This window comes from Mesoplodon bidens (genome assembly GCF_964165515.1).
Source record: "Mesoplodon bidens genome assembly, chromosome: 4".
Lineage (NCBI taxonomy): Eukaryota > Metazoa > Chordata > Mammalia > Artiodactyla > Ziphiidae > Mesoplodon > Mesoplodon bidens.
In genome coordinates, this window is record NC_138160.1 from 139,415,615 (window position 1) to 139,439,326 (window position 23,712).

The window sequence follows — 23,712 nt, forward strand, 5'->3', positions numbered from 1 at the left end:
CACCAAAGCCGCAGAGATATCTCACTGTTCACCTACCTGGCTCATACACCCTCCATAGCTCCCCATTGCCCTTGAGAAACATTTCAAGCTCTTCAGCCTGGCATTCAAGGTTCTTAAGAAAATTATGCCTGCGGCTGGCACCAATGTGTACTCCACACTCTAGCTGCTATAACCTCCTCTGTGAACAGCTGAAGTTTCTCATTTCTCTCACACCCTGGTGCCTTTGGCCATGCCTTAACCTCTGCCTGAAACACACCTTCCTTCCTTCTGCACTTCTGTGTAAACTGTGCAGAGCCTGGGATAGCCTGAATCTTTCTGGTCCCACTGACAGAAGCTATGAGGCTGAATCTTCCTGTTTCTGTGTCTCCAAAGGTAGTAGTGAGAGAAGTTGCAATTCTCTGACTTGGGGGTACCCGGGGCATTGAAATTCTCACTCTTAGCTTCTGCTCTGGCCATATTAACCTGTGAGAGGTTCCACCACTCCAAGGGTCTTCAAAGCCTCCAGACTTTTGCCCAGGCGGTTCCTTCTGCCTGGAATGACCTTCCTCCTCTTGTTTTTCTAGCAAATTCTCCATCCTTCAAGGATCATTTTCCACAGCCCCTCTGGGCTGTCACTGAACCAGAGCCTGGCTGATGTGGACAGGCTTAGCAGACTTTAACAAATAAAGAAACTGAGGCTCAGTTTTTAAATGGTTATGGAGCTGAAGGGAGAAGTGTGCATGAAGAAGGAAGGGGGGATTGAAATAGTTCTGGCTTAGCATTTTTTATTTTTTGCAAAGATTTGTGAAATAAGGAGAATTAAATAATTGGGAGGGCCCTTGGGCTCTGGACCCCGCCCACCTCTGCCGCAAAAACCCCTCACTGAGGTTCAGTCAACTCTATTAATCACCAATCAGCCCCACCTCTTCTAAATCCCACCCAACTCAGTCCCGCTACGTTTAATCACACTGCAAACTAGGACTTCTCCATCTTTCTGAGACTATCGCACCGAAAGCCCAACTCCATTCTGCCTCGTTATGGTAGAAACGCTGACCCGCGCAGTCCGAATCTGCCAGAAACATAAAAGCTCCGCCTTATCTGACTTTAGCCAATCACATTCCAGATCCCGCCCCCCTCAGCTCCGCTCCAGTCTATCACAATCCAAACCCCACCTCTTAGAACAGTATCAGCCTATCAGCTTCCAAGGCTCTCCAGCCTCGTCCCATACATCTCTCCTCTAGGCCTGCGGCCTGCCGAACTACATTTCCCAGGAGGCGTGGCGGCCGCGCCGTACCATTTCCGGCTGGTAAAGATGGCGGTTTCCCAGCGAGCTGGCAGCTGAGTCGGAGGGAGGCTCACGCTACGGTGAGCAGGAGTTGGGTGGTGAAAGCGTGCGGGATCCGTCCCTAGAGGCCCAGCTTCCCTAGCCCCAGAAATTCAGCCCCTCACTTGCCCTGAGGCTTCTGCCTTCAGCTCTGGTTTCTCCTGCAGTCTAGCCTCCATCCCTCTTGCTGCAGCTAAGCTTTGTTTTCCTTAGAGGTTGTGGGGACTGCAAGGCTCAGAAACCATCCCCGGCAGCCCGCACCCATTGCCCAGATGGGCAAAACTGTTCCACTAGCGTCCTGTTTTTCCTCAAAGGAATTGTAATACCAGATCTGCTCCCCTTCCGTGTGCAGACACCCCGTAGGCAGCCAGCGCTCCGCTGCGGAGGAGGGAACCCTAGAAGTTATTATTCTTTTATTCACCAAGACGTCTTCAGTTTCAGGTAACAAAAACCCAACTCAATCTGGTTTAAGCAAGAAAGGGAATTTAGGCATAGCTGGATTCAGGTGCTCAGAAGTGTATCTGTCATTTTTTGGGTGAGCATCACTACAGGCAAGCTCTGTTTTCCTTCTTGGAGGCAAAAGAGGCTCCCAGCAGCTCTGGACTTGTAACTTCCCAGCTTTGCAACTCTGACGAGTTCCTTTTCTCTAACAGTACTATTGGAAGAGCTGCCCCTCACTGGCGTGTGTTGGGTCATGTCCCTATCTCTGAGCCATTCACAGTGGCTCACTAGCCAAAAGAGGGAGGGGAGGGGTTAGCCCTACAGAAAAAAAAAGGGAGACTGTTATCTCGAGTCAGGGTGGATGCTGGGCTGATAAGTGTTAAAGGCACCCATCCTACAGATGAGGAAACTGAGGCCCTGAGAGGCGTTACTCTTAGTAAGCAACTCATGACCTGTTCTCCTGCCCAATAACCAAATGCTTTTAAAACCCCTAAGGGAAGGATCCTGGCTTCCCCCGTACCTGCTCCATCCAGCCACTCAGGAGCCATGGAGGTGGCGGAGCCCAGCAGTCCCGCTGAAGAGGAGGAGGAGGAGGAAGAGGAGCAGTCAGCTGAGCCCAGACCCCGCACTCGCTCCAACCCTGAGGGGGCGGAGGACCGGGCGCTGGGGGCCCAGGCCAGCGTGGGCAGCCGCAGCGAGGGCGAGGGTGAGGCGGCCAGTGCTGACGATGGGACCGCCAACCCTCCCGGAGCCGGTCCCAAGCCGTGGCAGGTGCCTCCACCAGCCCCAGAGGTCCAGGTGCGGACGCCAAGGGTCAACTGTCCAGAGAAAGTGGTAAGTGAGGGGCTTGACCAGTGGCTTCGAGGTGTTAGGGAACCTTGGGTTACACATCGTCTTTTAGGATCCACTCTGGAAAACAGTCCCTTTGTTCTAGTCTCCTAGGGCTGCCACAACAAGTTATCACAAACCCAGTGGCTTAAAACAACAGAAATTCATTTTCTCACAGTTCCAGATGCCAGAAGTCTGAAATGAACGTGTCATGTTCCCTCTGCAGGCTCTAGGGGAGGAGACTTCCTTGACTCTTCCAGCCTGTGGTGGCTCCAGTCGTTCCTTGGCTTGTGGCTGCATCTCTGCAATCTGTCTCCGTCTTCACATAGCCTTCCCCTCTGTGTCTCCCAGTCTTCTCTTTTCTTTCTTTCTTTTTTTGTTTGTTTTTCTTTGGCCGAGCGGCATGCGGGATCTTAGTTCCCTGACCAAGGATCGAACCCGTGCCCCCTGCAGTGGAAACGCAGAGTCTTAACCACTGGACCGCCAGGGAATTCCCCAGCCTTTTCCTTTATAAGGACACTTGTTCTTAGATCAGAATGATCTTATCTCAAGATCTTTACCTTAATTGCATCAGCAAAGACCCTAATTCCAAATAAATTCACATTCTGAGGTTCCAGGTGGATATATCTTTTAAATTTATTTATTTATCTTTGGCTGCATTGGGTCTGTTGCTGTGTGCGAACTTTCTCTAGTTGCGGCAAGCGGGGGCTTCTCTTTGTTGCGGCACGCAGACTTCTCATTGCGGAGGCTTCTCTTCTTGTGGAGCACAGGCTCTAGGCGTGCGGGCTTCAGTAGTTGTGGCACGTGGGCTCAGTAGTTGTGGCGCACAGGCTTAGTTGCTCCGCGGCATGTGGGATCTTCCCGGACCAGGGCTCAAACCCGTGTCCCCTGCCTTGGCAGGCAGATTCCTAACCACCACGCCACCAGGGAAGTCCCAGGTGGATATATCTTTTAGAGAGCCACAATTCATCCCACTCTTCCCTTGGTTTCTTGTTTCTGTGTTAAATGTTCTCTGGTGTGTTTGTTCACTCATCAGCCTGGACTCCTAGTCCAGTGCTCTTTTCCCTTAGCTGCCTCCTTCTAAAGTGGACGGCTTGGCTGGGAATTGGGAGTCATCATATGGCCTTTTCCAATGGGGCTGCTTGGAGAGGGCCAGCAGAGTGGTGCGGGGGCCTGCATTAATGTTCAGTCACCAGGTGCTGCAACTCACAGCTCTCACCACCCTTCAACTTCATTGCAGATCATCTGCCTGGACCTGTCGGAGGAAATGTCGCTGCCAAAGCTAGAGTCATTAAATAGGTGAGAGGGATATTTGGGGGCTTGAGTTTGCAGCTATGGCTGGGAAGGGCCCAGCCCAAAAAACGCAGGGCTGTCTCTCTCAGACTCACCCCCGGGGCCTGGCGGTATTGGAGAGTAGCAATGATATCTGGTAATGATATAGCTGCAGCCCATCGGGGCTCTGTTCTAAGCACTTGAGAGCTATCACACGCCACCCAGGTCACAGCCATGACTCGGAAACTCCAAGAAGCAAAATGACTTGCCCGAGGCCTCCCAGCAAATGGGCAGAGCCAGATTCAGACCAAGGCCTGGCTGACTCCAAAACCCTTGCCCCTGAGCAGCTAAGTCTCACTGGGGTCAGGCAGCAGGGCCTGGATGGGGCCTGAGGACGAGCCCGCCTTCCCCTCCCTGGCACTCGTGATGACCTGCGCTGAGCAAAGGTGGGGTGCCTCCCACAGATCAGATGTGAGACCCAGGCTGGCCAGAGGGACCCTTTGGAGAGGGCAAGAGCTGGAGAGGGGTCAGCTAGGTTTGCGGCTGGGCTCTGCCGCCCCCACTGCCGCATGACCTGGGCCTTAACTACCCGGTCACTCTCTGGCCCTCCCCAGCTCCAAAACCAATGCCCTCAACGTCTCCCAGAAAATGATCGAGATGTTCGTGCGGACAAAACACAAGATTGACAAGAGCCACGAGTTCGCGCTGGTGGTGGTGAACGATGACACTGCCTGGGTGAGGCTGGGGCAGGGCTGGGTGCCCTGGGGTCCCCTGGGGCTGAGGGAGCCCCTCGCTGAGTCCCATGCTTCCCTGCAGCTGTCCGGCCTGACCTCTGATCCCCGAGAACTCTGCAGCTGCCTCTACGACCTGGAGACGGCCTCCTGCTCCACCTTCAGTATCCTTTCCACACAGGGAGCCCCAGGGAGCAGCCTGGCTCGGCCTGGCTCAGGTCTAGATCCCAGTTCTGCCACATCAGGCTTGGGCCAGCCACGCCTCTGAGCCTCAGTTTCTTCATCTGTAAAATGAGAGCCATAAAACCTCCTACCCCACAGGGTCGCTGTGAAGATAAAGTCAGAATACAGAAGCAAAAACAGCTGATTTGGACTCTGGATGTCAAAAATGCATCCACTTGGAGAACACTTCATGAAGGGCTAAGTACACAGTTGGTGCTCAGCAAGTGGCCGTATGTGACTAAAAAGTCACAATCATTGCTACAGCCCCTTCAACCAGGGCACAGCACATTTTATATTAACTTGAACATTAAAGGCTCACTGCAGCCCAGAACTTAAATATAATATGATCCCTGTGAGTTACAAAGAAAACAGTAATGAGGGGAGGGGGACAGGGACACCCATGGCTCTTTCTTTGTGAGGAGAATGGCCCTAGCCCTGAGGGAAAGGGGGCTTTGAATCACTACGGGCCTTCAGGGCATCTGATGCCAGCCCCCTAGTTCATGATCTGTGCTGAGGGAAAACAGGCTCAGAGGGCAAGCGACTGGGACAGGGTCACACAGCGTGGGTCCCGGCAACCGGCTCAGAGGCACCTGCGCTCTTCCGGCATCAGGAGGGAAGCCACCCACCCCTGCCCAGCCATGCGCTGCTCTGCTCTCCTTAGCGTTCCCACCAGATCTGGAAGGTCTCTTCAGCCTCATGTAAGTCCCCCATGGGGAAATTGTTGTTCGCCTTTGAAGAGAAGAACCCCTTCTGGGTAAAAGCTCCAAACAGCCCAGGAATAGTCCTTTAGGGAGGCCTAAAGCCTTCCTTTCTCACCCTTTCTCCCTGGAACAATTGCTCACTTACCTGTCTGGAAGCATTTTTGCAGAAGAGGTTCCTTCTCACATCTCACCCTCTGTGTTATTCTCTGACAGCCCAGTGGTTCTCCACTACTTTCGTATTGATTGATTGATTGATTGACTGCTGCATTGGGTCTTCGTTGCTGCACACGGGCTTTCTCTAGTTGCGGCGAGCGGGGGCTACTCTTCGTTGCAGTACACGGGCTTCTCATTGCGGTGGCCTCTCTTGCTGCAGACCATGAGCTAGGCGCATGGGCTTCAGTAGTTGCAGCATGCGGGCCCTAGAGCACATGGGCTTCAGTAGTTGCAATGCATGGGCTCAGTAGTTGTGGTGCACGGGCTTAGTTGCTCCGCGGCATGTGGGATCTTCCCAGACCAGGGATCAAACCCGTGTCCCCTGCATTGGTAGGCAGATTCTTAACCACTGGACCACCAGGGAAGTCCCTCCACTACTTGAACCTGGAGGCAGCCAACTTTTTCTTTAAAGGACCAGATAGTAAATATTTTTGACTTTGTTGGCCACATCATCTCTGTCTTGGCAACCAGACTCTGCCCATTTTATTTTTTTATTTTTTTGCGGTACGCGGACCTCTCACTGTTATGGCCTCTCCCATTGCGGAGCACAGGCTCCGGACGCGCTGGCTCAGCGGCCATGGCTCATGGGCCCAGCCGCTCCGCGGCATGTGGGATCTTCCCGGACCGGGGCACGAACCCATGTCCCCTGCATCAGCAGGCGGACTCTCAACCACTGCGCCACCAGGGAAGCCCCTGCCCATTTTAATTAGAAAGCAGCCACAAACCATACGTACGCAAGTGGGCATGGCCATGTACCAATAAAACTTTATTTGCAGGCACAAATTTGAATTTCACGTTTCTGATTGTCACAAAATATTCTCCTTTTGGTTTTCTTTCTTCCCAACTGTTTAAAAATGAAAAAGGTTCTTAGCTTGTGGGCCCAAGTATTCTAAGCCCTGTTTTTGCCAGCCCCTTGATGGTGGCCAAGGAGCTTGTTTTGCCCATCTCAGCAGATTTTGGAAGTGAATCTATGGGGTAAATTCCTAATGGAGAACAGGCTGGAACAAGGTGGTCTGTGTTTTTAATTTTGCTAGACTTTGCCAAAGCGCTTTCCCAGGAAATGAACCCTGTTCATCTCCCCCCACCAGCACCGGGGTTGCTCACACAGCTGAAAGTCCTGCCCATCTGATAGGTGGGAAGAGACCACATCTTATTTTGCTGTGCTTTTCTTTTCATTCATTTTTAAGCCATTCAGTATTCTTTCAGTAATTTGTCTGTTTGTTCCCTTTACCTATTTTTCTAGGGGGATGTTGGCTTTTTTCTTGTCGGTGATCAGATTTGCTTTTTACATATTAAGAACATTAGCCCTCTGTCTGCCTAGTGCCCTGTACTCAATGTGAGAACCATCTGTGGCTGAGTGGGGAACTGGGCACTGACTTTGCATATAAGATCTGGTCCCTGCCTCAGAGTCTCCTGGCCTGGTAGGGCAGGTCCAGCTCAACACAGTGATGGGGGACGCTTAGGGTGCTGAGGTTGGCCTGAGCAGGCCCTAGCTTTGGGGTCAGCAAAACCTCTGATGGAGCAGGAGAGGTCAGGCAGAAAGGAGAAGCTGAGGAGGTGCTGGGGCAGAGGGAACAGCATGTGGGAAGGCTCAGAGGAAACAATGAACTTGAGAAGGGTCAGGTGGGGCCTCACATACCTGGTGAAGAGCTGGGCTCTCTGATGGTGACAATAGGGGTGTGCTACCAGGGTGTGCTCTGACCTGTCCCCCATCCCTGCTGCGCAGCCAGCAGAAGACTGAGCTGCCAGTCACAGAGAATGTGCAGACGATTCCACCGCCGTATGTGGTCCGAACCATCCTGGTCTATAGTCGTCCACCCTGCCAGCCTCAGTTCTCCCTGACGGAGCCCATGAAGGTGAGGGAGGCCTGGGAGAGGGAGGGATGCCTACAGCCAGCAGGATGGTGGTTAGACACTAGGAGGGACTTCCTGACCACAGGAGCTGGGATGCCTAGAGTCAGGTTCCCAGAGTCTTGGCCAGTACATGGGGAATTGTGATCATGGGGGCATGGGGTGACCAAAGTCCCAAAGGCCGGCTTTCTTCCCCTGCAGAAAATGTTCCAGTGCCCGTATTTCTTCTTTGATGTTGTTTACATCCACAATGGCGCTGACGAGAAGGAGGAGGAGATCAGTTGGAAGGTGAGAGGCTGCTGTGGGTGTGGGTGGCAGGTGGATGTAGGTGCAGATGGGATGGCTCCGAACCCACCTGCCCCGGCCTTGAGGGAAAGGGGGACTTTGAATCACTAAGGGACTTCAGGGCATCTAATGCCAGCCCCCTAGTTCATGATCTGTACTGAGGGAAAACAGGCTCAGAGAGGGCCAGCAACTAGGCCAGGGTCACACAGTGTGTCTCTGGCACGGTGGCACCTGGCAACAGGCTCAGAGGCACCTGTGCTCTCCTGGCATCAGGAGGAGGGAAGTCACCCGTCCCTGCCCACCCACGCACGGCTCTGCCATTAGTCTTCTCCTTAGCGTTCCTGGTCCTGCTGGATCATGGTCATTCAACTTCCATTTCCCACATGTCTTCAGTGAACTAATGGGGCTGTTGGGACAGTGGCCCATGAGTATGTAGGGTCCTGTCCACCTCATCCCCAGCGTCCCCTGCTTCTCTCTCTTCCTGCCTTCGCTTTCTCTGTGTCCTCTGCCTGGAGCACGCTTCCCTCCCTGCCTTGCCAGGCTCTGCTGGTCCTTTACATCCCAGCCCTGAACTATTTGTGGCATCTCGAGTCGGCCACTTATCTCTCTGAGCCTCACTTTACCCAACTGTGAGCAGAGGGGGTTGAGCCCAGCTCCTACTTATACTTCAGTACCCAAACGGTAAGTCCCTACTTGGAGAAAACTTCCCTGCTCCTCAAGGTAGATCAGCATGGGGGCTGGGGTCATTGTATCCGACTGTGCCTCTCCAGACTAGGGGCTCCAGCACTGAGACCTCTTGGGGTCCCTAGCACTGAGTGGGTGGCAGGAAATGTTTGCTGAATGTGGGAATGTTTTCTGCCTCGTAGACTCCTCTTTACCCTTCAGAACCCATTCCTGAGGCCCCCTCCTGGGAGGCCCTCCAGGACAGGGGTGGGTCTGTCAGGGGAACCTCTGCCTGAACAGCCCTTCCTTGGCCCCATAGGACATGTTTGCCTTCATGGGAAGCCTGGATACCAAGGGTACCAGCTATAAGTACGAGGTGGCGCTGGCTGGGCCCGCCCTTGAGCTGCACAACTGTATGGCCAAGCTTCTGGCTCACCCACTGCAGCGGCCCTGCCAAAGCCATGCCTCCTACAGCCTGCTGGAGGAGGACGATGAAGCCGCCGAGGTTGAGGCCACTGTCTGAACCATCCCTGTACATCCAACCTTCTAGTACGATGAAACACTTGGCCGAGAATGCTGGTTCTCACACTGGGCTCTGTGGGACCCCCAGAGGGAGGTCTAGGAGGTATCCAAGGCACCTGGGGAGCCCTGAAGGAAACCTAGGATTCCAGGAAGCATCCCAGGGACTCTGGACACCCATTCCCTATGTTTCCCAGCCCATATCCCACTCCGAGTTTTTCAGTTGTGATTCTTGTTGTGCCCTGTGTGATTTTTGTTATCAAAATAAAAATCTGAGAATCCCTAACCCAGGTCCACAACAATCAACTTGTGTTAATTGGAATCTTTTTCGTTGCAAGTGACAGAAAACCCACCCACTGAGCAGAAAGGAGAATGGCTTGGTTCTTGTGGATAAGAAGCCATGGTGTAGCTTCAGGCTTTGCTGTATCCAGGTGCTCTGACATTGCCATTGGGGAGGGCTGAAATACCCTGCATGGTTGGTGTTCAGTGTGCCCTGCTTTCCTCCCAACCCATGGAAAGGGGTGAGATGGCTGTGACTGCTCCCCAAATCCCAACCCAGGTGAAGTGAGGGGTCTCCCAGCACCCCTTATAACTGTCCTTGCCTAGGTCATGTAACTTTGCATTGGGCCAGTCATGGGCCAGAGCTGTGGTACACTCTGATTGGCCAGGACTCCATCAAGCTTCTCTGGGAAGGGAGGTTTATAGTTCCATCAGGAAATAGTGTGGGTGCTCCCCAGAGGAAGGGAGACAGATATAACAGGTGCATCACTCAACTATCTTACTGGATGATGAGCAATTGTGAAAAAAAGCTTACCGGCTAGGTTTTCTCAGTTCCTTATCAAACGAAAATAGCTTTATCGAGAAACAGCTTTTCCTTCCCATGAGGATTTATTAGGCACCTGTGTGCCAGGCCCCTCGTTCAACTTCACACCAGCCTGGAAAGGATTATTCTCCCATTTTGCATGTGGGGAAACTAGAGCCCTAAGAGGCCCAGGGCTCCAAAGTAATGGAGTCCCGACTCCGCGGAACTGAAAATGGGCAACACAGAGCCACTGCGGGAGGGAGATATTAATTGAAGCCTAACATACTGTCAGGGCTGCGTGCGCTAATGGAGGCTGCCTCGGCAGATGGTTCTGGAAGACCTAATGCCTTGTGGGCACCATCGGGTCCCGGGAGCGTAGCTCCACCCCCTCCAGCAGGCTGTGTTAGTGTTTACGCGGTCTGAAGAGATAACGGCACACACGACGACCTCCACCCTACCGGGCCCTTATCGGCTGCCCCTAGCCCTGCCTGGGCACTACTTGGTGTCGCAGGCTCGGGCCAGCATTAGAGCTCCTGAACCTAGATGTGGACGACAATGCGGCGCGGGTCGGCCTGGCTGGGGACACTGCACTGCGCCGAGGGGCGGGGACCGAGGCTGAGGCGTGGAGCGGCGCGTGCGCACAAGGGCGCCGCGGGAAGTTGGAAATCGGCCGGCTGGGCAGCTGGTCTGGGGGACCGCCGGGGCATGAGCTCGGCGTTAGACCTGGCGCGGCGGCTGCGGGCGGCGCTGCGGAAGGAGGAGTTGCGGTGAGGGCAGGGCACGGGGTGGGTGGGCCAGGGGTAGGGGGCGAGTGTCGCGATCCACTCTGACCCTCTGTCCTTAGGGCAGTGGAGGAGCTGCTGCGCCGTGGTGCTGACCCCAACCTGGTGCTCAAGGATGGCGCGGCGGCCATGCACCTGGCGGCCAGAGCCCAGCACCCGCGGAGTCTGTGTTGCCTCGAGGCCCTGCTGCGCCGAGGCGGGGACCCCAACACTCGGTGAGGCAGGGTCTGGGCTCCGGGCAGCTTTTCCGCGAAGGAGAGGGGTCTCCCGAGTCCGAGGGAAAGACCTGGGAATCCTGGAGAGGGCGTCCCATGGTTCAAGGATGCGCACTCAATGCCCGGGGGCGGAGCTTGGAGAATCTGGGGAAGGATCTTTAGGGTCCAAGGGCAGAGGCAGGGTACCAGACTGAGGGTGAGGTATGAGGTTGCGCTGAGGCCAAATGGGGATCAAAGGTTCGGATCTGGTGGTAGGCGTTCTAGAATCTGAGAGCAGAGGTTTGGGTCCTGACCCGAGGGCGCAGGATCTAGGTTCCGAGTGTAGTGTCTCAGGCTGGAGGGCGGAGATGGGGGTGCTGAGAGTCAAGGCCCCGGGCGGGGGGTGGGAGGATGGGGGAGGAGATCGAGTTCCCTCTTCCACTGACCCCTCCTCCTGTCCTGCCCCAGATCGGCCGAGGCGCTGACGCCGCTGCACGTGGCCGCTGCCTGGGGCTGTCGCCGCGGCCTGGAGCTGCTGCTGAGCCAGGGAGCGGACCCCGCGCTGCGCGACCAGGTGGGGGTCCCAGCGCTGTTTGTAGCAGGGCGAACCCGGAGGGAGGGAAAGAGGAAGGAAGAGAGGAAGAGAGGGGGAAGAGGGCGCCCCCTGCTGACCGCGTCCATGTAGGACGGACTCCGGCCTGTGGACCTGGCCGAGCAGCAGGGGCACCAGAACTGTGTGCGTGTCCTGCGGGAGCTGGAGGCTCGGACCAGGACCCCGACACGGACCCGGGCAGACCCCCAGGAGCCAAAGCCCAAGCCAAAGCCTGGCAGTGAGTGGTGCCTGTGCGTCTGGGGGTGCTTAGCCTCTGATCTAGCTTTGCGGGTCTCTGTGTGTGACATCCACGCTCTCCCACTGTTTCTGTTTCACGACTAAGGTCTCTGGTCCGTCTCTCTGCCTCCGACTCTGTCCTTCCTCTTTGCGATTGCAGCCGCCTCTTTCTGTCTGATCTGACTTCCATCTTTGTCTCTCACTTCCTCTTCCCCTCCTCTCTGACTCCCACTCTTATCCCCTGCTCCAGGCCCAGGCCCTTGGAGAAAGGGGCTGAATATCAGCCCCTCTGGACCTCCCAGTGTGACACTGGACTCCACAACACTGGGCAGAGGTGATGGTAAAGACATGAGCCTGGAGGCTGGCCCTGGACCCCCCAGCCTCCTTGCCCACCCTGAGATTGCTGACACAGGTGGCAGCTCGGAGTCCCCCCTAGGGCGCTGGGACTGCAGCTCAGTTGCCTCCTTTGTTACCGCGGTTGAGGCCTCTGGAGCTGAGGACCCAACCGCCCACATGTCCCCCTGGGCTGGTGTCCGACCCTCCCAGAGGGTGCCAAGATCTTCGGGTACCCCACAGCAGGAACATCGAGCCCTCATGGAGGACAGGGAGGCAGAACTAAATGCCCGTCTGCAGGCCCTGACTCTGACCTTGCCAGATGCCTCCCCCTCCCCCAAGTTCTTCCCAGACAAGAGTCCAGCCCATAGTGCCCCTTGGGAACCACTGCCTGGACCCTCTGACTTCCACATCCCAAAAGATGACCAGTTGTCCCTCGACAGTGATGTAGCTGCCCTCTGGCTGACAGAGGATGAGGCAAGCACCACAGGTGGCAGGGACCCCATCCCCTCTTGCCAGTGCCCACCGGACCCCACCATGTCTGACCTGGAGCTGCTGCAAGGGCTCCTGGCACTTGGCAAGAGCCGTGGTCCCATCACGTCCTTCACCCGGCCATACTACCTCCAACCACTAGAAGAAGCCCAGGCTGCTCCTGGTTAGTATCCAGAGTCCAAGGAGCCTCCAGGAGTCCTCAGAGACCCGTGGCTCTCAGTGCAACCTACTTCTCCCTTCATCTCTGGGAACCACCCTTTACTTTATCTCCCTTGACTCAGTTTCCCCTCCCAGGCCTAGAATTCTCAGGGCACAGCCCAGAGCTGGCCAAAGCCCTGCGGACTGGCCATATCCCAGATGCCCAGGCAGATGAGGATGCACTTGCCAAGCAGTTTGAGCGGCCAGAACCCACCAGCCGGTGGCGGGAGGGTGTCATGAAGTCCAGCTTCACGTATCTGCTGCTGGACCCCAGGTACTTGGAACAGGAATGACCCAGAAGTGGGAACTGGAAAATTCTGAGATTGGTTCTTATTTGCTGTGTGTCCTTAGGAAGGGAACTGGCCCTCTCTGGTCATCAGCTTCTTTATCTATAAAAGGCAATTGGATCCAATTCAAGCTGCTGAGTGTCCTTGGCGAACAGCCACCCACCCTGCCTTTTATAAAACAGGGGTCACTGGACGTGGGTTGCTCTGTCTTTAAAGACTGTCTCTGGGGCGACTCTTGTCACTTTTCCTTCTCTGAGCCACCTACTTCATCTAGGAAGACTCAGAACCTTCCAGCCCGAGCCTTCTCACTGACCCTGGCTGAATGCCTTCGGATTTTTGTCAATGCCATCTTCTACGTGGGCAAGGGAACACGGGCCCGGCCGAATGTCCACCTCTGGAAGGCCCTTAGCCACCGAGGGTGGCCAGGAAAACAGGTGTGAGGATAAGGACCAGGTTCATGGCAGGGGCGGCACAGCTGCGGGCAGGTAGAGGAAAGAGGGAATTGGGGGACAGACCTCTGACCCTGCCCTGGCTCCCTCCAGGCCTGCCCCAAGGTGCGCCAGATCTTAGACATTTGGGCCAGTGGTCGAGGTGTTGTCTCCCTGCATTGCTTCCAGCATGTGGTTGCTGTGGAGGCTTACACTCGAGAAGCATGTCTTGTGGATGCTCTAGGTAGGTGCCTGGCTTGTGGGGTCGGGGGGTCACATGAAGGGCACTTGATCTACTGATTCCCTCACCCCTTGCCCCTCAGGGCTGTTCATTCATTCAATGAGCAATTATTGAGCATCAATTATGTACCTGCATATGCACAGATTTTGCTCCATTGGTTTATCCCTGCTTGAGGGCAATACCCAGTGGGTTTACTGGCACATACTTCTGCCTGGGGTTCCTGGAGGCTGCTTTTGTGACCTTACCCCTAATCTCCCCAGGGATCCAGACGCTGACCAACCAGAAGCAAGGACACTGCTATGGAGTGGTGGCTGGCTGGCCACCCACCCGGCGCCGCCGCTTGGGGGTGCATCTGCTGCACCGTGCCCTCCTTGTCTTCCTGGCTGAGGGTGAGCGAGAGCTATGGCCCCAGGACATCCAGGCCCGTGGCTGAGCACTGGGGAATTGGCCATCCAGCCTAAGTCGAGATCAGGGTGTTTGAATGTTCCAGCTGCCCCGTGCTGAGAGCAGCCCCCCATCTCCAGCTCCAGAAGGCTGGTGGGGGAGCAGCAGGACAATCTCTCCCTCGGGCTGAGGGAGGACTTTATTACAGATGGAACTGCTGGAGAGGTAGTGAGCTCCCTGCCATGGGTGGAGAATAAGGGGATGTGAGAGGAGAACAAGTAGACCAGAAGGTTCTTTGAACACTCTGGTGCTTTGAAACATGCCAGTGCTTTGGCAGTTTGGTCCTGTTTGGGCAAACAGAGTCCATTTTTATCTCCCTGACACAGGGGACCCACAATGTAGGCTGGGCTGGGGTCTTCCTCAGCCACTTGAAGGGAATCTGCCCAGCTCAAGAGTTAGGTTTCACTGCTTCCCAGCTTTGGGACCTTGGACCAGCAATTTCTCTGTCTGAGCCTCACTGTCCTCAGTTGTACACAATGGGGAAAGTGCGAGGTTCTACCTCAGGGGGTCACTGAGGAAATCAGATTAAACCGTCATGGGGTAAAGTGTTTGGCTCAGAGCGCTGCTGAGCCAGAGGTGGCCCTGCAGGCGGAAAGTCTCTGGGGGAAGGTAGGGGGTGTTGGGATGTTCTCGAGGTACCGACTTGTGTATTGAGGGGTGGGCAGAGCTGGGGAGGTCATCGCGGTGTGGGTGTGAGACACCAGCTCTCCTTGGCATCACCGTGTGACTGGAGCCTCCTGGTGTTGCTTCTCTGAACCTGTTTCTTCCACTATAAAATGGGATCACTAACCCCATCACTAACCTCTTTGCTCTTTATGCAAAGAGCTTCAGTATGTGCCAAGCCGCTATCCTGGTGAGGTGGTGGTAGGATCATTTAAATTTTCCAGAACTTGCTTCTTCAAAGCAGTCCAGTGGGTTTAGGGACTTGGTGAGATCCGCTGCCTCATTGGGTTTGTCACCTGCCTGTCATCGTGGCTCAGAGAACCAGGTCCTGCAGGGAGTGGGCTTAGGTTCCACCTGCCTCCTGGCCTCCACTGCTGAGCCCCTGGCTACTCTGGCTGCTGTGGTAATTAGGGTTCCTGCCTCTGGAGTGGGCCTGGGCTCTACCATTTTAACTGAGCTGAAGAAACCTCACTCCGAGCTTCCCTTTCCTCATGTGTAAGACAAGTAATTCTCCCAGACACCAAGTAGGTGCTTGATAAAGTGATAGCAATTCAAACAGCATGCTGGGACTTCCCTGGTGGCGCGGTGGTTAAGAATGCGCCTGCCAATGCAGGGGCCACGGGTTCAAGCCCTGGTCCGGGAAGATCCCACACGCCGCAGAGCAACTAAGCCCGCCACAACTACTGAGCCTGCGCTCTAGAGCCCGTGAGCCACAACTACTGAGCCTGCGCTCTAGAGTCCGTGAGCCACAACTACTGAAGCCCGCATGCCCAAGAGCCCGTGATCCACAACAAGAGAAGCCACCGCAGTGAGGAACCTGCACACCGCAACGAAGAGCAGCCCCCGCTTACCGCAACTAGAGAAAGCTCGCGTGCAGCAACGAAGACCCAACACAGCCAAAAATAAATAAATTTATTAAAAAAAAAAAAAACCAAGCAGCATGCCATCTCCCAAGAATACACAAACAGAATCGAGACATCCCTCCCCCCGCCAAAAAAAGAGGCCCAGAAGAGGTGGGATTTGTCTAAAACACAGGGTATCCCAACCTTGGCCCTACTGACTTTTGAGACCAAGTTACTCCTTGCAGTGGGGGCCAGGGGCTGTCCTGTGCACTGTAGGGTGTCAGGCAGCATTCCTGCGCTCCACCCACAAGATTCCAGAAGCACCTCCCCCTCCAGTTGTGGTAATCAAACATATCTCCAGAATTTGTCAACCAACAGCAGTGCCCCTGTAAGAACCCCTGGTTTAAATTAAAGGTGGGCTCACAAACCAGTGGGGAAAGGACCAAAGGTGCAGCAACTGAGGGGACAAATCTCCTCCCACCGGCCACACAAACCACGGGTAAACCTAGATATACATACATTAGAATAAAATGTAGAGGACCAAGAGCACAGCCATGGAACAGGGAAATTCAGAGAAATCTGGATTCAAAAAAAAAGATTCAAAATAAAAATCATCTTTGTGACAAAAGCAACTCAAAACCAAGTTATAAGATGAAATGGGACAGTAAGAGGTACTAACTTGCTGTGTGGTGTGGAGTAAAGGGGATTCAATGAACCTATGGGTGTCAGGCACTCAGCATAGGGCTTTGCATACAGCTGACACAATTATGGCTACTGTAATCAGATGCAACCATCCTCGGATCCTCACCTCAACTTCAGCATCGACCTCAGTTGGTTCTCCTCCTCCCCTCCAGGGACGGGGAGCTCACCCCCTATCTGCCTTCTGCTCTAGAAATACTGCCCAAGTAGCTCCTGCATTTTGAGGAGGGAGGGGAACTCGGGAAGCAAGCCTGGATGGCCGACATCCTCAAATCTCTGTGGGCCAGCCCTGAGGGGGAGGCACTCGACTCAGTTCAGTCTGCACTTGGGGAAACTGAGGCTCAGGGCGGCCCCGCGCTGCGGTCACCCAACACAGGCCTGGAGGCTCAGATTGTCACTTCTTTTTATTGAGTTACAAGTTGAGATGTGCGGTTTCGGTGGTGCCAGCCCCCTCCCAAACCCTCCCTCCTTGGGCCACAATAGCCCCCAGCGCCGAGGAATGGGGGGTGGTAAGGGATCTCGGGCATTGGGGCGGGGTCTCGAGGGTCCCTGCGGGGCTCGTGGGTCCCAGGATCAAGCACGGCGAACACGGAAGACAGAGAGCGGGGTGGTGGCCTGCCTCGGCCCTGGCGTTTTGGGGTAGGGGACTTCTGTACAAGGTCATCCTCCGCGGGGGTCCCGGCTATGGCCCCGAAAAACCGATGGGTCCCGCAGGACTAGCAGAGAGCGGTGTGTCCACCTGGCTCCCACGAACGCCACGTCCTGCCCAGCCGGCCTGGGGGGGCGTCTCCCTGACCTGACCCCGCCCACTGGAGCGAACGGCCCGCCCAGGTGGTCCGCGCGGGCGGCAGATCCAACTCCGGCTCCGGGCCTCTCCTCAGGCTCTTCGGCTCACTAAGCGCTACCCTGCCCCCTCAGCGGCTACTTCTTTTCCTCTGGGGGCGTGGGCAGGGGCTCGGGCAGGGCCTTGGGCGAGGGCTCGGGCTCCCAGAGCAGGAATTCGTGGAGCAGCGTGTTGACCGTTTCCGGACACTCTAGCATCACCATGTGGCTGCCTTCATCGATGAGCTTCAGGAAGGCCAGGAGCAGGATCTGCGGAGGACGCGGGCTCAGGGCAGGCAGAGACAGGTCGACAGAGCTCGGGGCCAGGCAGCCATGGGACTCCCCCCGCCCCCCCATCTATGCATGGCCTCCAACATCAGGAAGTTCTTCTTGCAATCTACCTTGTATTCCTCCACTTCCACCCAAGGGGGATCTGGAAGATGGCCTGTCACCCAGCTGGAACCCAACTGGATATTCATTCATTCCCCGTTTATTAAGTGCCTACAATATGTCCAGAGCAGGATTTCTCAACCTGGGCACTAAAGCCATTTGGGGTGGGATCATTCTCTGGGATGGGGACTGTTCCATGCACTGTAGGATGTTGAGCAGCATCCCTGGCTTCGATCCACTAGATGCCGGTGATAGCATCCCACTCCCCCACCACAGTGTGACAATTTAAAATCTCTCCAGGGACTTCCCTGGTGGCGCAGTGGTTAAGAATCTGCGTGCCAAAGCAGGGGATACAGGCTCGAGCCCTGATCCGGGAAGATCCCACATGCCGCAGAGCAACTAAGCCCGTGCGCCACAACTACTGAGCCTGTGCTCTAGAGCCCGTGAGCCACAACTACTGAAGCCCACCTGCCTAGAGCCCACACTCCGGAACAAGAGAAGCCACCACAATGAGAAGCCTGCTCACTGCAACAAAGACCCAACGCAGCCAAAAATAAAAAATATAAATAAAAAAAAACTCTCCAGACATTGCCAAATGTCTCTTGGGGGCAAAGTCACCTCGGTGAGAAATCACTGACAGATGGAGAGTCTCTCATGCTAAGGTAGGGTTTCTCAACCTCCACATGACAGACACTTGGCGCTGGATCATTTTCTGAGGTGGGGCCGTCCTGCTCATTGTAGGTTACTGGGCAACATCCCTGGCCTCCACCCTCCAGATGCCAGTAGCACCTCCCTCCCCTACAGTCATGACAACCAAAAAAGTCTGCAGACATTTCCAAGTGTCCCCTGTGGGGCAGAATCATCCCTGGTTAAGAACCGCTGGCCCAGAGCTATTCTTAGCCCTAAGGATCTCAAGACCCTTTCTGGGGAATCTGATCTAAAGATCCCCAGCTCGCCCTTGAAGAATTATGTAGCCCATCACAAATCCCAACTGTGAAGAGTGCCTTTTTATTTTTATTTTTATTTTTTGCCATGCTGCATGGCATGTGGGATCCTAGTTCCCTCACCATGGATCAAACCTGTGCCCCCTGCAGTGGAAGCACGGAGTCCTAACCACTGGGCCACCAGGGAAGTCCCATGAAGAGTGCATTTTAATGTGCAGTGGGGACAGCACATAAACCTACCACCTGTTCAAGGCAGCCCCACTTTCTGGATTCCACCTTTGACTCTCCATCTAAGTTCTGACGTCCCTGGGGCTGGAGCACAAGGCAGAGTCCCCCTGGACTGTGCAAGGGGGATCTGAAGGGTGTGGTGGCCAAAGTACCATACCTCAGCCATGCGCTGGTCTTCCTCCACTGGCACAAACTTGTCGTGCATGCCATGGACGAGCAGGACGGGCACGGTGAGCTCGGCATGGTAGACCTCGTCGCCCTCAGGCCAGTACTGGCCACTCATCATGGCCCGAAGCACAAAGGAAGACACATTGAACGCATTGCCCTCCTTCAGCAGCTGCTTCTCTTTGGCCCCTTGGCGGGCGAAGCCAGCCCTGGGGGTGGGGAGGCACTGTTGGAGCCCTCATGCCAGCTCAGCCACCAGAAGTGCCCCCATGCCAGCCCCAGCCATATAGCTTCCCCTCCCGTCCACCTTAGGGAGATGCCAGGGCAGGGCCAGGTCACTCACTTGAGGAAGCTCCAAGCCAGACAGGGTGACAGGCAGTGCAGGACGCACGTGGGCATGTTGAAGATGGAGCAGAAGCTGGGCTCCAGTGCTGTGGGGCCCCCGCCGTTGATCATGATCATCTTGTGCACCAGATCTGGGTACTCATGAGCCAGGAACGTGCAGAAGGAGACACTGCCCCATGGGTGGATGGTGGGGAGGGTTGAAGGGCAGTGGTCAGCAGGATACAAGCAGTGAAGGGGTTAATGCCCTCCCCTCACCCAGAGGCATAACCTTGAAGGCCAAGATTCTTCCCCTGGGGTCCATGGGCACCAAATGGGGGTGAGGGATGGGTGGGGCATCTCAAATGCCCTGAAACTGAGAGACTGTGTGTGTGTGTGTGTGTGTGTGTGTGTTGAGGGTGGATTTTTTTTCTGTTGGAGAAAGGATCCAAATACAGAACTTTTATCAGACCCTCAAAGTCATCATAACCCCCAAAGGACTAAGAATTACTTATTGCCAAGTGTTAGGAAAGCTATTTGATTAAACAAACCCTTTGGCTTCTCAGAGAAGGTCCTTGTTTCCAGCGTATCCCTTCCCTTTAAGGATCTTCTCTCATTGGCCCCTGGGTGTGGCACATCTGCCTGCCTTATGCAAGGTGGAAGGGTGCAGGTACCTCTCCTCATTCCCCCTAAAGCAGAGTTTGTTTTGCAAACTATGGCCTGTGGGCTAGCTGCTTGTTTTTGTAAACTTAAGTTTACAATCTTGTAAATGTGTAAAATATTTTATAAATAAAGATTTATTAGAATAAAACCATGCCCATTTGTTTACAATTATGTCTGCTTTCTTTCTACAACAGTAGACATGTGAAGTTTCAACAGAGATCAAACATTATGGCCTGCAAACCTAAAATATTTACTATTTGGCTCTTTAAGAAAAAGCTTGCCAACCTTGCTGAAAAGAGGGACAGGATACAAGCAGGAGTCAGGTGGACTTGACTGTCTCAGTGACTCACTGTGTGCCCTTGGGCAAATTGCTTAACCTCTCTGAGCTACCATTTCCACATTTGTGACATAGTAACTGTGCTGACCTCATAGCATTGTTATGGGGTCACAGGAATTTCCACAGGTGGGTGCTCATTTAATTGGAGGAATCATTTAGCATAAGCATCCACTTTGAGGTATGTTTTCATATAAGCAAATAGGAGCTATGCTACTTCCCAGTCTGGCTTCCTTTCTTTTGGAAACTTACGTAACATTTCCTTTTCTTGTCTAGTTGCATGGGCTACAACTGCTAAAACAGTGGTTCTCAACCTGGCTGGCTGATCAGATCCTGCCTTTTCTCCTGGGTAAAGGACAGAATGGTACCACTTGGCAGTGATCAGGCACCCAGGCCCAGAGCCTTCCATGGCGTGGGCTCTCATCTAAATGCTAGGTGGTATTATCTGTCACCCCTTTAAGGAAGAGTGAATTATAGCAACCTGTGCCCTTGTAAACAAAAATTATGGGATTCCAATTAGTCTTTCCTTGGAGCCCTTGGGGTCTCCAGAGCAACCAATTTTTGAACTTAGTTGAAGACAATGGTTCTCAGCTAGGGGTGATTCTGCCTACCAGAGGACCTTTGGCACTATCTGAAGGCATTTTTTTTTTTTTTTTTTTTTTTTTTTTTTGCGTTACATGGGCCTCTCACTGTTGTGGCCTCTCCCGTTGCGGAGCACAGGCTCCGGACGCACAGGCTCAACAGCCATGGCTCACGGGCCCAGCCGCTCCGCGGCATGTGGGATCTTCCCAGACCGGGGCACGAACCCGTGTCCCCTGCATCGGCAGGCGGACTCTCAACCACTGCGCCACCAGGGAAGCCCTGAAGGCATTTTTGATTGTCATGATCATTACTAGACCATTGTGCTAGCGGCATCTAATCGGTAGAGGTCAGAGACGCTGCTAAACATCCTACAGTGCACAAGAAAGCTCCTCACAGAAAAGAATTACCTGACCCAAAATGTCAATTGTTCAGGGATTGAGATACTGCTTTAAAACAATGTGAAACAATAGCATTGGTGGCAGGAATCCCTGTTTTGTTACAGATGTTAGTGGGACTTTTCAAGAAGGGAAATCAGTATTTTGTGAGTGGGTGTCCAGTTTCTGCCAGTCTCCATCCCTCACCCTCATCCCCACCCCAGTGTTGGCTCACCCGTAAGAATGCCCAATGAGCACGTTTCGCTTCTTGGCATAGCGCTTGAAGATGGCACGCATGTCCTCTGCCAGTGCATAGAAGGTGTAGGCGGCGGCCACCTGGGGTGCTGAGCTGGCCCCGTGGCCGGCCAGGTCGGGCGCCACCACCTCGTAGCCCAGGCGCACAAAGAAGTCCAGCTGTTCCTTCCAGATGGCCAGGGAACCGCCGACACCGTGGATGAAAAAGAGCACCACATCGGCCTGGGTGCCCTTGCAGCTGGTGATGCGCTTCTCACAGTCAATGTGGATGGTCCGCTTGGGGCGTCGGGCTCGCCGCCGTCGTCCGCCACTGCCACTCCCAGCACTACCTGGGCCCGAGCGGCTATCGCTGCCCGCTGGGTCAGCCAGCTCTACCTCGAGGGCGGCTGGTGGCTCCCCAGAGCCATTCTGCCCGTGCAGGAGGTCAGCTCGTGGTGCCCGGCCCAGGTTCTCCACCAGTAACCGCCCGTTGCGGTACACGGTAATTCTGCGCTGGCAGTGGACCAAGCCAGATTGGTCCCCCTGGGCGGCGTCTGACAGTGGTGGAGGTGGGGTGGGGAGCGGAGCGGGTCCAGCATGCTTCACCCGCAGCACGCGACCAGGCTTGACCTCCACAAAGGTGTAGCCATCACTGGACTCCACACTCTCCAGGGGCCCCACAGCATTGGGTGGCGCGCCCAGCAGGCAGCAAAAGATCCCATCGGTCACCCCGGTCAGCATGGTGTGTCCTGTGAGTGGGGTCATGACAGCCAGGTCAGAGGCCATCTAAACAGGGAGACTTCCACTCCCATAGCACCCACTCCCCACACCTGGGTCAGGTGAGTTGCACTGCGAGGCCCCATCTAGGCTCCAGTTTGGGGGTGGCCAGAACCAGCCACGCACTGAGATGTTTTGTCTGGTCAGTGCCTGTGTGGCGTTCGGCCACCCTTCTGGGCCAGCCTAGTCTATCCTAGAGAGAAGGTCGTGGCTGACACCAAGAGGCATTCATTGGGGGTGGCTTCCCGGAGGAGGGGACATTGTGGCAAATGTGGCCCATCCTTGAGGACCCTCCAGCTCAGGTTTATAGCAGTAATGCCTTCCTAAACCCATTCATTCATTCGTCCATTCATTCATTCATGCACTGTTTCCTTAATTCACTTTCACTAAACCAGCATATCCTGAGGGCTCCAAAGGCATCTAAAAATGTGCAGATCCCAGGCCTCTAAACCTGGCTTCTGAAAGGTGAGACCCTGGGAGAGGGGTTTCAGGACTGAGCCCCAGAAGCCCTTGCCCAACTCCCCAAGACCATGAGTGCAATGGGTCTGTTTCACAGACCTACAAGCTGAGGCTCAGACACCCTGGGAAGAAGGTGCTCTGTCCCCACTGCTCAGTACCTTCGGTTCTGGGGAATCTGGCACACAGCCGCCAGTGGTGGAGATGAGGATGGAGAAGGTAAAGCCCTGGCTGGGGGCCTCCAAGCCTCCATCCCGCTCCCTGGACCACGGCCCCCACTCCGTGTCCATGGCAACTGCAGGCAGTTACATAACTCGAGGGGGATACCCGCGCAGCGCACCCCCATTGTTTAGGCCCTGGTGATGGGACCAACCCCTCCCCGTCCCCATCCTGGGCTCCGCGGGGATAATGAACGCCGAACACCCGGCCTGCAGTGGCCCGTACTTGCTGAGGAAGGGGGAGCAGGCCGCGCCCCCCACCTCCGGCGGGGTTCCAACCCGGGATTGCCAAAGGGGGCGCAGATGCGCCACGCCAGACCCCCCTCCACAGAGCCAGGCCCCCGCCTCCTGGGTGCCCGTCAACCCTGCGGCGGGGTCGAGGCCACTGGGGCTCCGCGGCTTCCTAAGGGCTTTGTGGATACCCCCACGCAAAGTGAAAGACCCAGGGGCCTCAGTGTACCCTTCCCACGGCCCGGTCCCTGCTCACCTCATCGAGGGCCCTGGGGCCCGGGGCAGGGCAAAGGGGTCCCGGGCGGAGAAGCCGGCGTCCGCCTGCGGGCGCCGTTTACATGGTGGCGCGGGATCGGGCCGGGCGCGTTTACGCGGGCGGGCGCGGGCCCAGGGCGGTCAGTGCGGGAACATCCCGCTACCGCCTAGCGAGACGGCCCTTTAAGTGTCTCCCCGGGGGGGCGGGACCGCGCGCCGACTGACTGGAGCCTCGACCAATCGCAGCTGCATACTGACCTGGCCTAGTTAGACTGCCAATCAGAGGCAGCAACTCCGGGATCAGGGCGGGCTCTTGGGGCAACGGCCCCGCCTCCCTCAAGGTTTACGGAGGTGGAGGGAGGGATTGGGCCTGGTTAACCGCCGAGAAGGGGTCGCAATCTGAGGTCTTCCGGGCCCCTCCTCGCTGCAAAGAGTATCTCCTCGGCTAGCCTCTGC

The 23,712-nt window shown here is 55.4% G+C and overlaps 3 protein-coding genes across 4 annotated transcripts; 2 read left to right on the forward strand and 1 right to left on the reverse strand.

The window, feature by feature from the left end:
- The first annotated feature begins 1,255 nt into the window (after positions 1-1,255).
- Positions 1,256-9,314, forward strand: BABAM1 (BRISC and BRCA1 A complex member 1). 2 transcript variants are annotated; one of them, XM_081233637.1, is made up of 10 exons: positions 1,256-1,344; positions 1,656-1,744; positions 2,240-2,578; positions 3,813-3,871; positions 4,459-4,579; positions 4,661-4,739; positions 5,471-5,495; positions 7,438-7,567; positions 7,763-7,849; positions 8,829-9,314. In XM_081233637.1, exons 3-10 carry the CDS (start codon positions 2,291-2,293, stop codon positions 9,030-9,032), a joined length of 993 nt encoding a protein of 330 aa, XP_081089763.1. In that variant the 5' UTR covers positions 1,256-1,344; positions 1,656-1,744; positions 2,240-2,290; the 3' UTR covers positions 9,033-9,314. The 2 variants fall into 2 exon arrangements, with proteins under 2 accessions (XP_081089763.1, XP_081089764.1); XM_081233638.1 differs by having other exon boundaries at positions 1,259-1,344; positions 1,618-1,744.
- Positions 9,315-10,373: 1,059 nt separating this feature from the next.
- ANKLE1 (ankyrin repeat and LEM domain containing 1) lies at positions 10,374-15,499 on the forward strand (the record flags this gene model as incomplete). Its single annotated transcript, XM_081233797.1, has 9 exons — positions 10,374-10,597; positions 10,675-10,827; positions 11,275-11,380; positions 11,492-11,636; positions 11,886-12,623; positions 12,755-12,932; positions 13,220-13,379; positions 13,488-13,617; positions 13,875-15,499. The coding sequence occupies 9 exons, from the start codon at positions 10,374-10,376 to the stop codon at positions 14,045-14,047; spliced, it is 2,007 nt and encodes a 668-aa protein (XP_081089923.1). The 3' UTR covers positions 14,048-15,499.
- Positions 15,500-16,680: 1,181 nt separating this feature from the next.
- ABHD8 (abhydrolase domain containing 8) lies at positions 16,681-23,442 on the reverse strand. The gene is made up of 5 exons (XM_081233798.1): positions 23,258-23,442; positions 21,321-22,068; positions 19,155-19,325; positions 18,804-19,020; positions 16,681-17,354 (listed from the first exon to the last, which is right to left on the reverse strand). Exons 2-5 carry the CDS (start codon positions 22,058-22,060, stop codon positions 17,184-17,186), a joined length of 1,299 nt encoding a protein of 432 aa, XP_081089924.1. The 5' UTR covers positions 22,061-22,068; positions 23,258-23,442; the 3' UTR covers positions 16,681-17,183.
- Between the last annotated feature and the right edge of the window lie 270 nt (positions 23,443-23,712).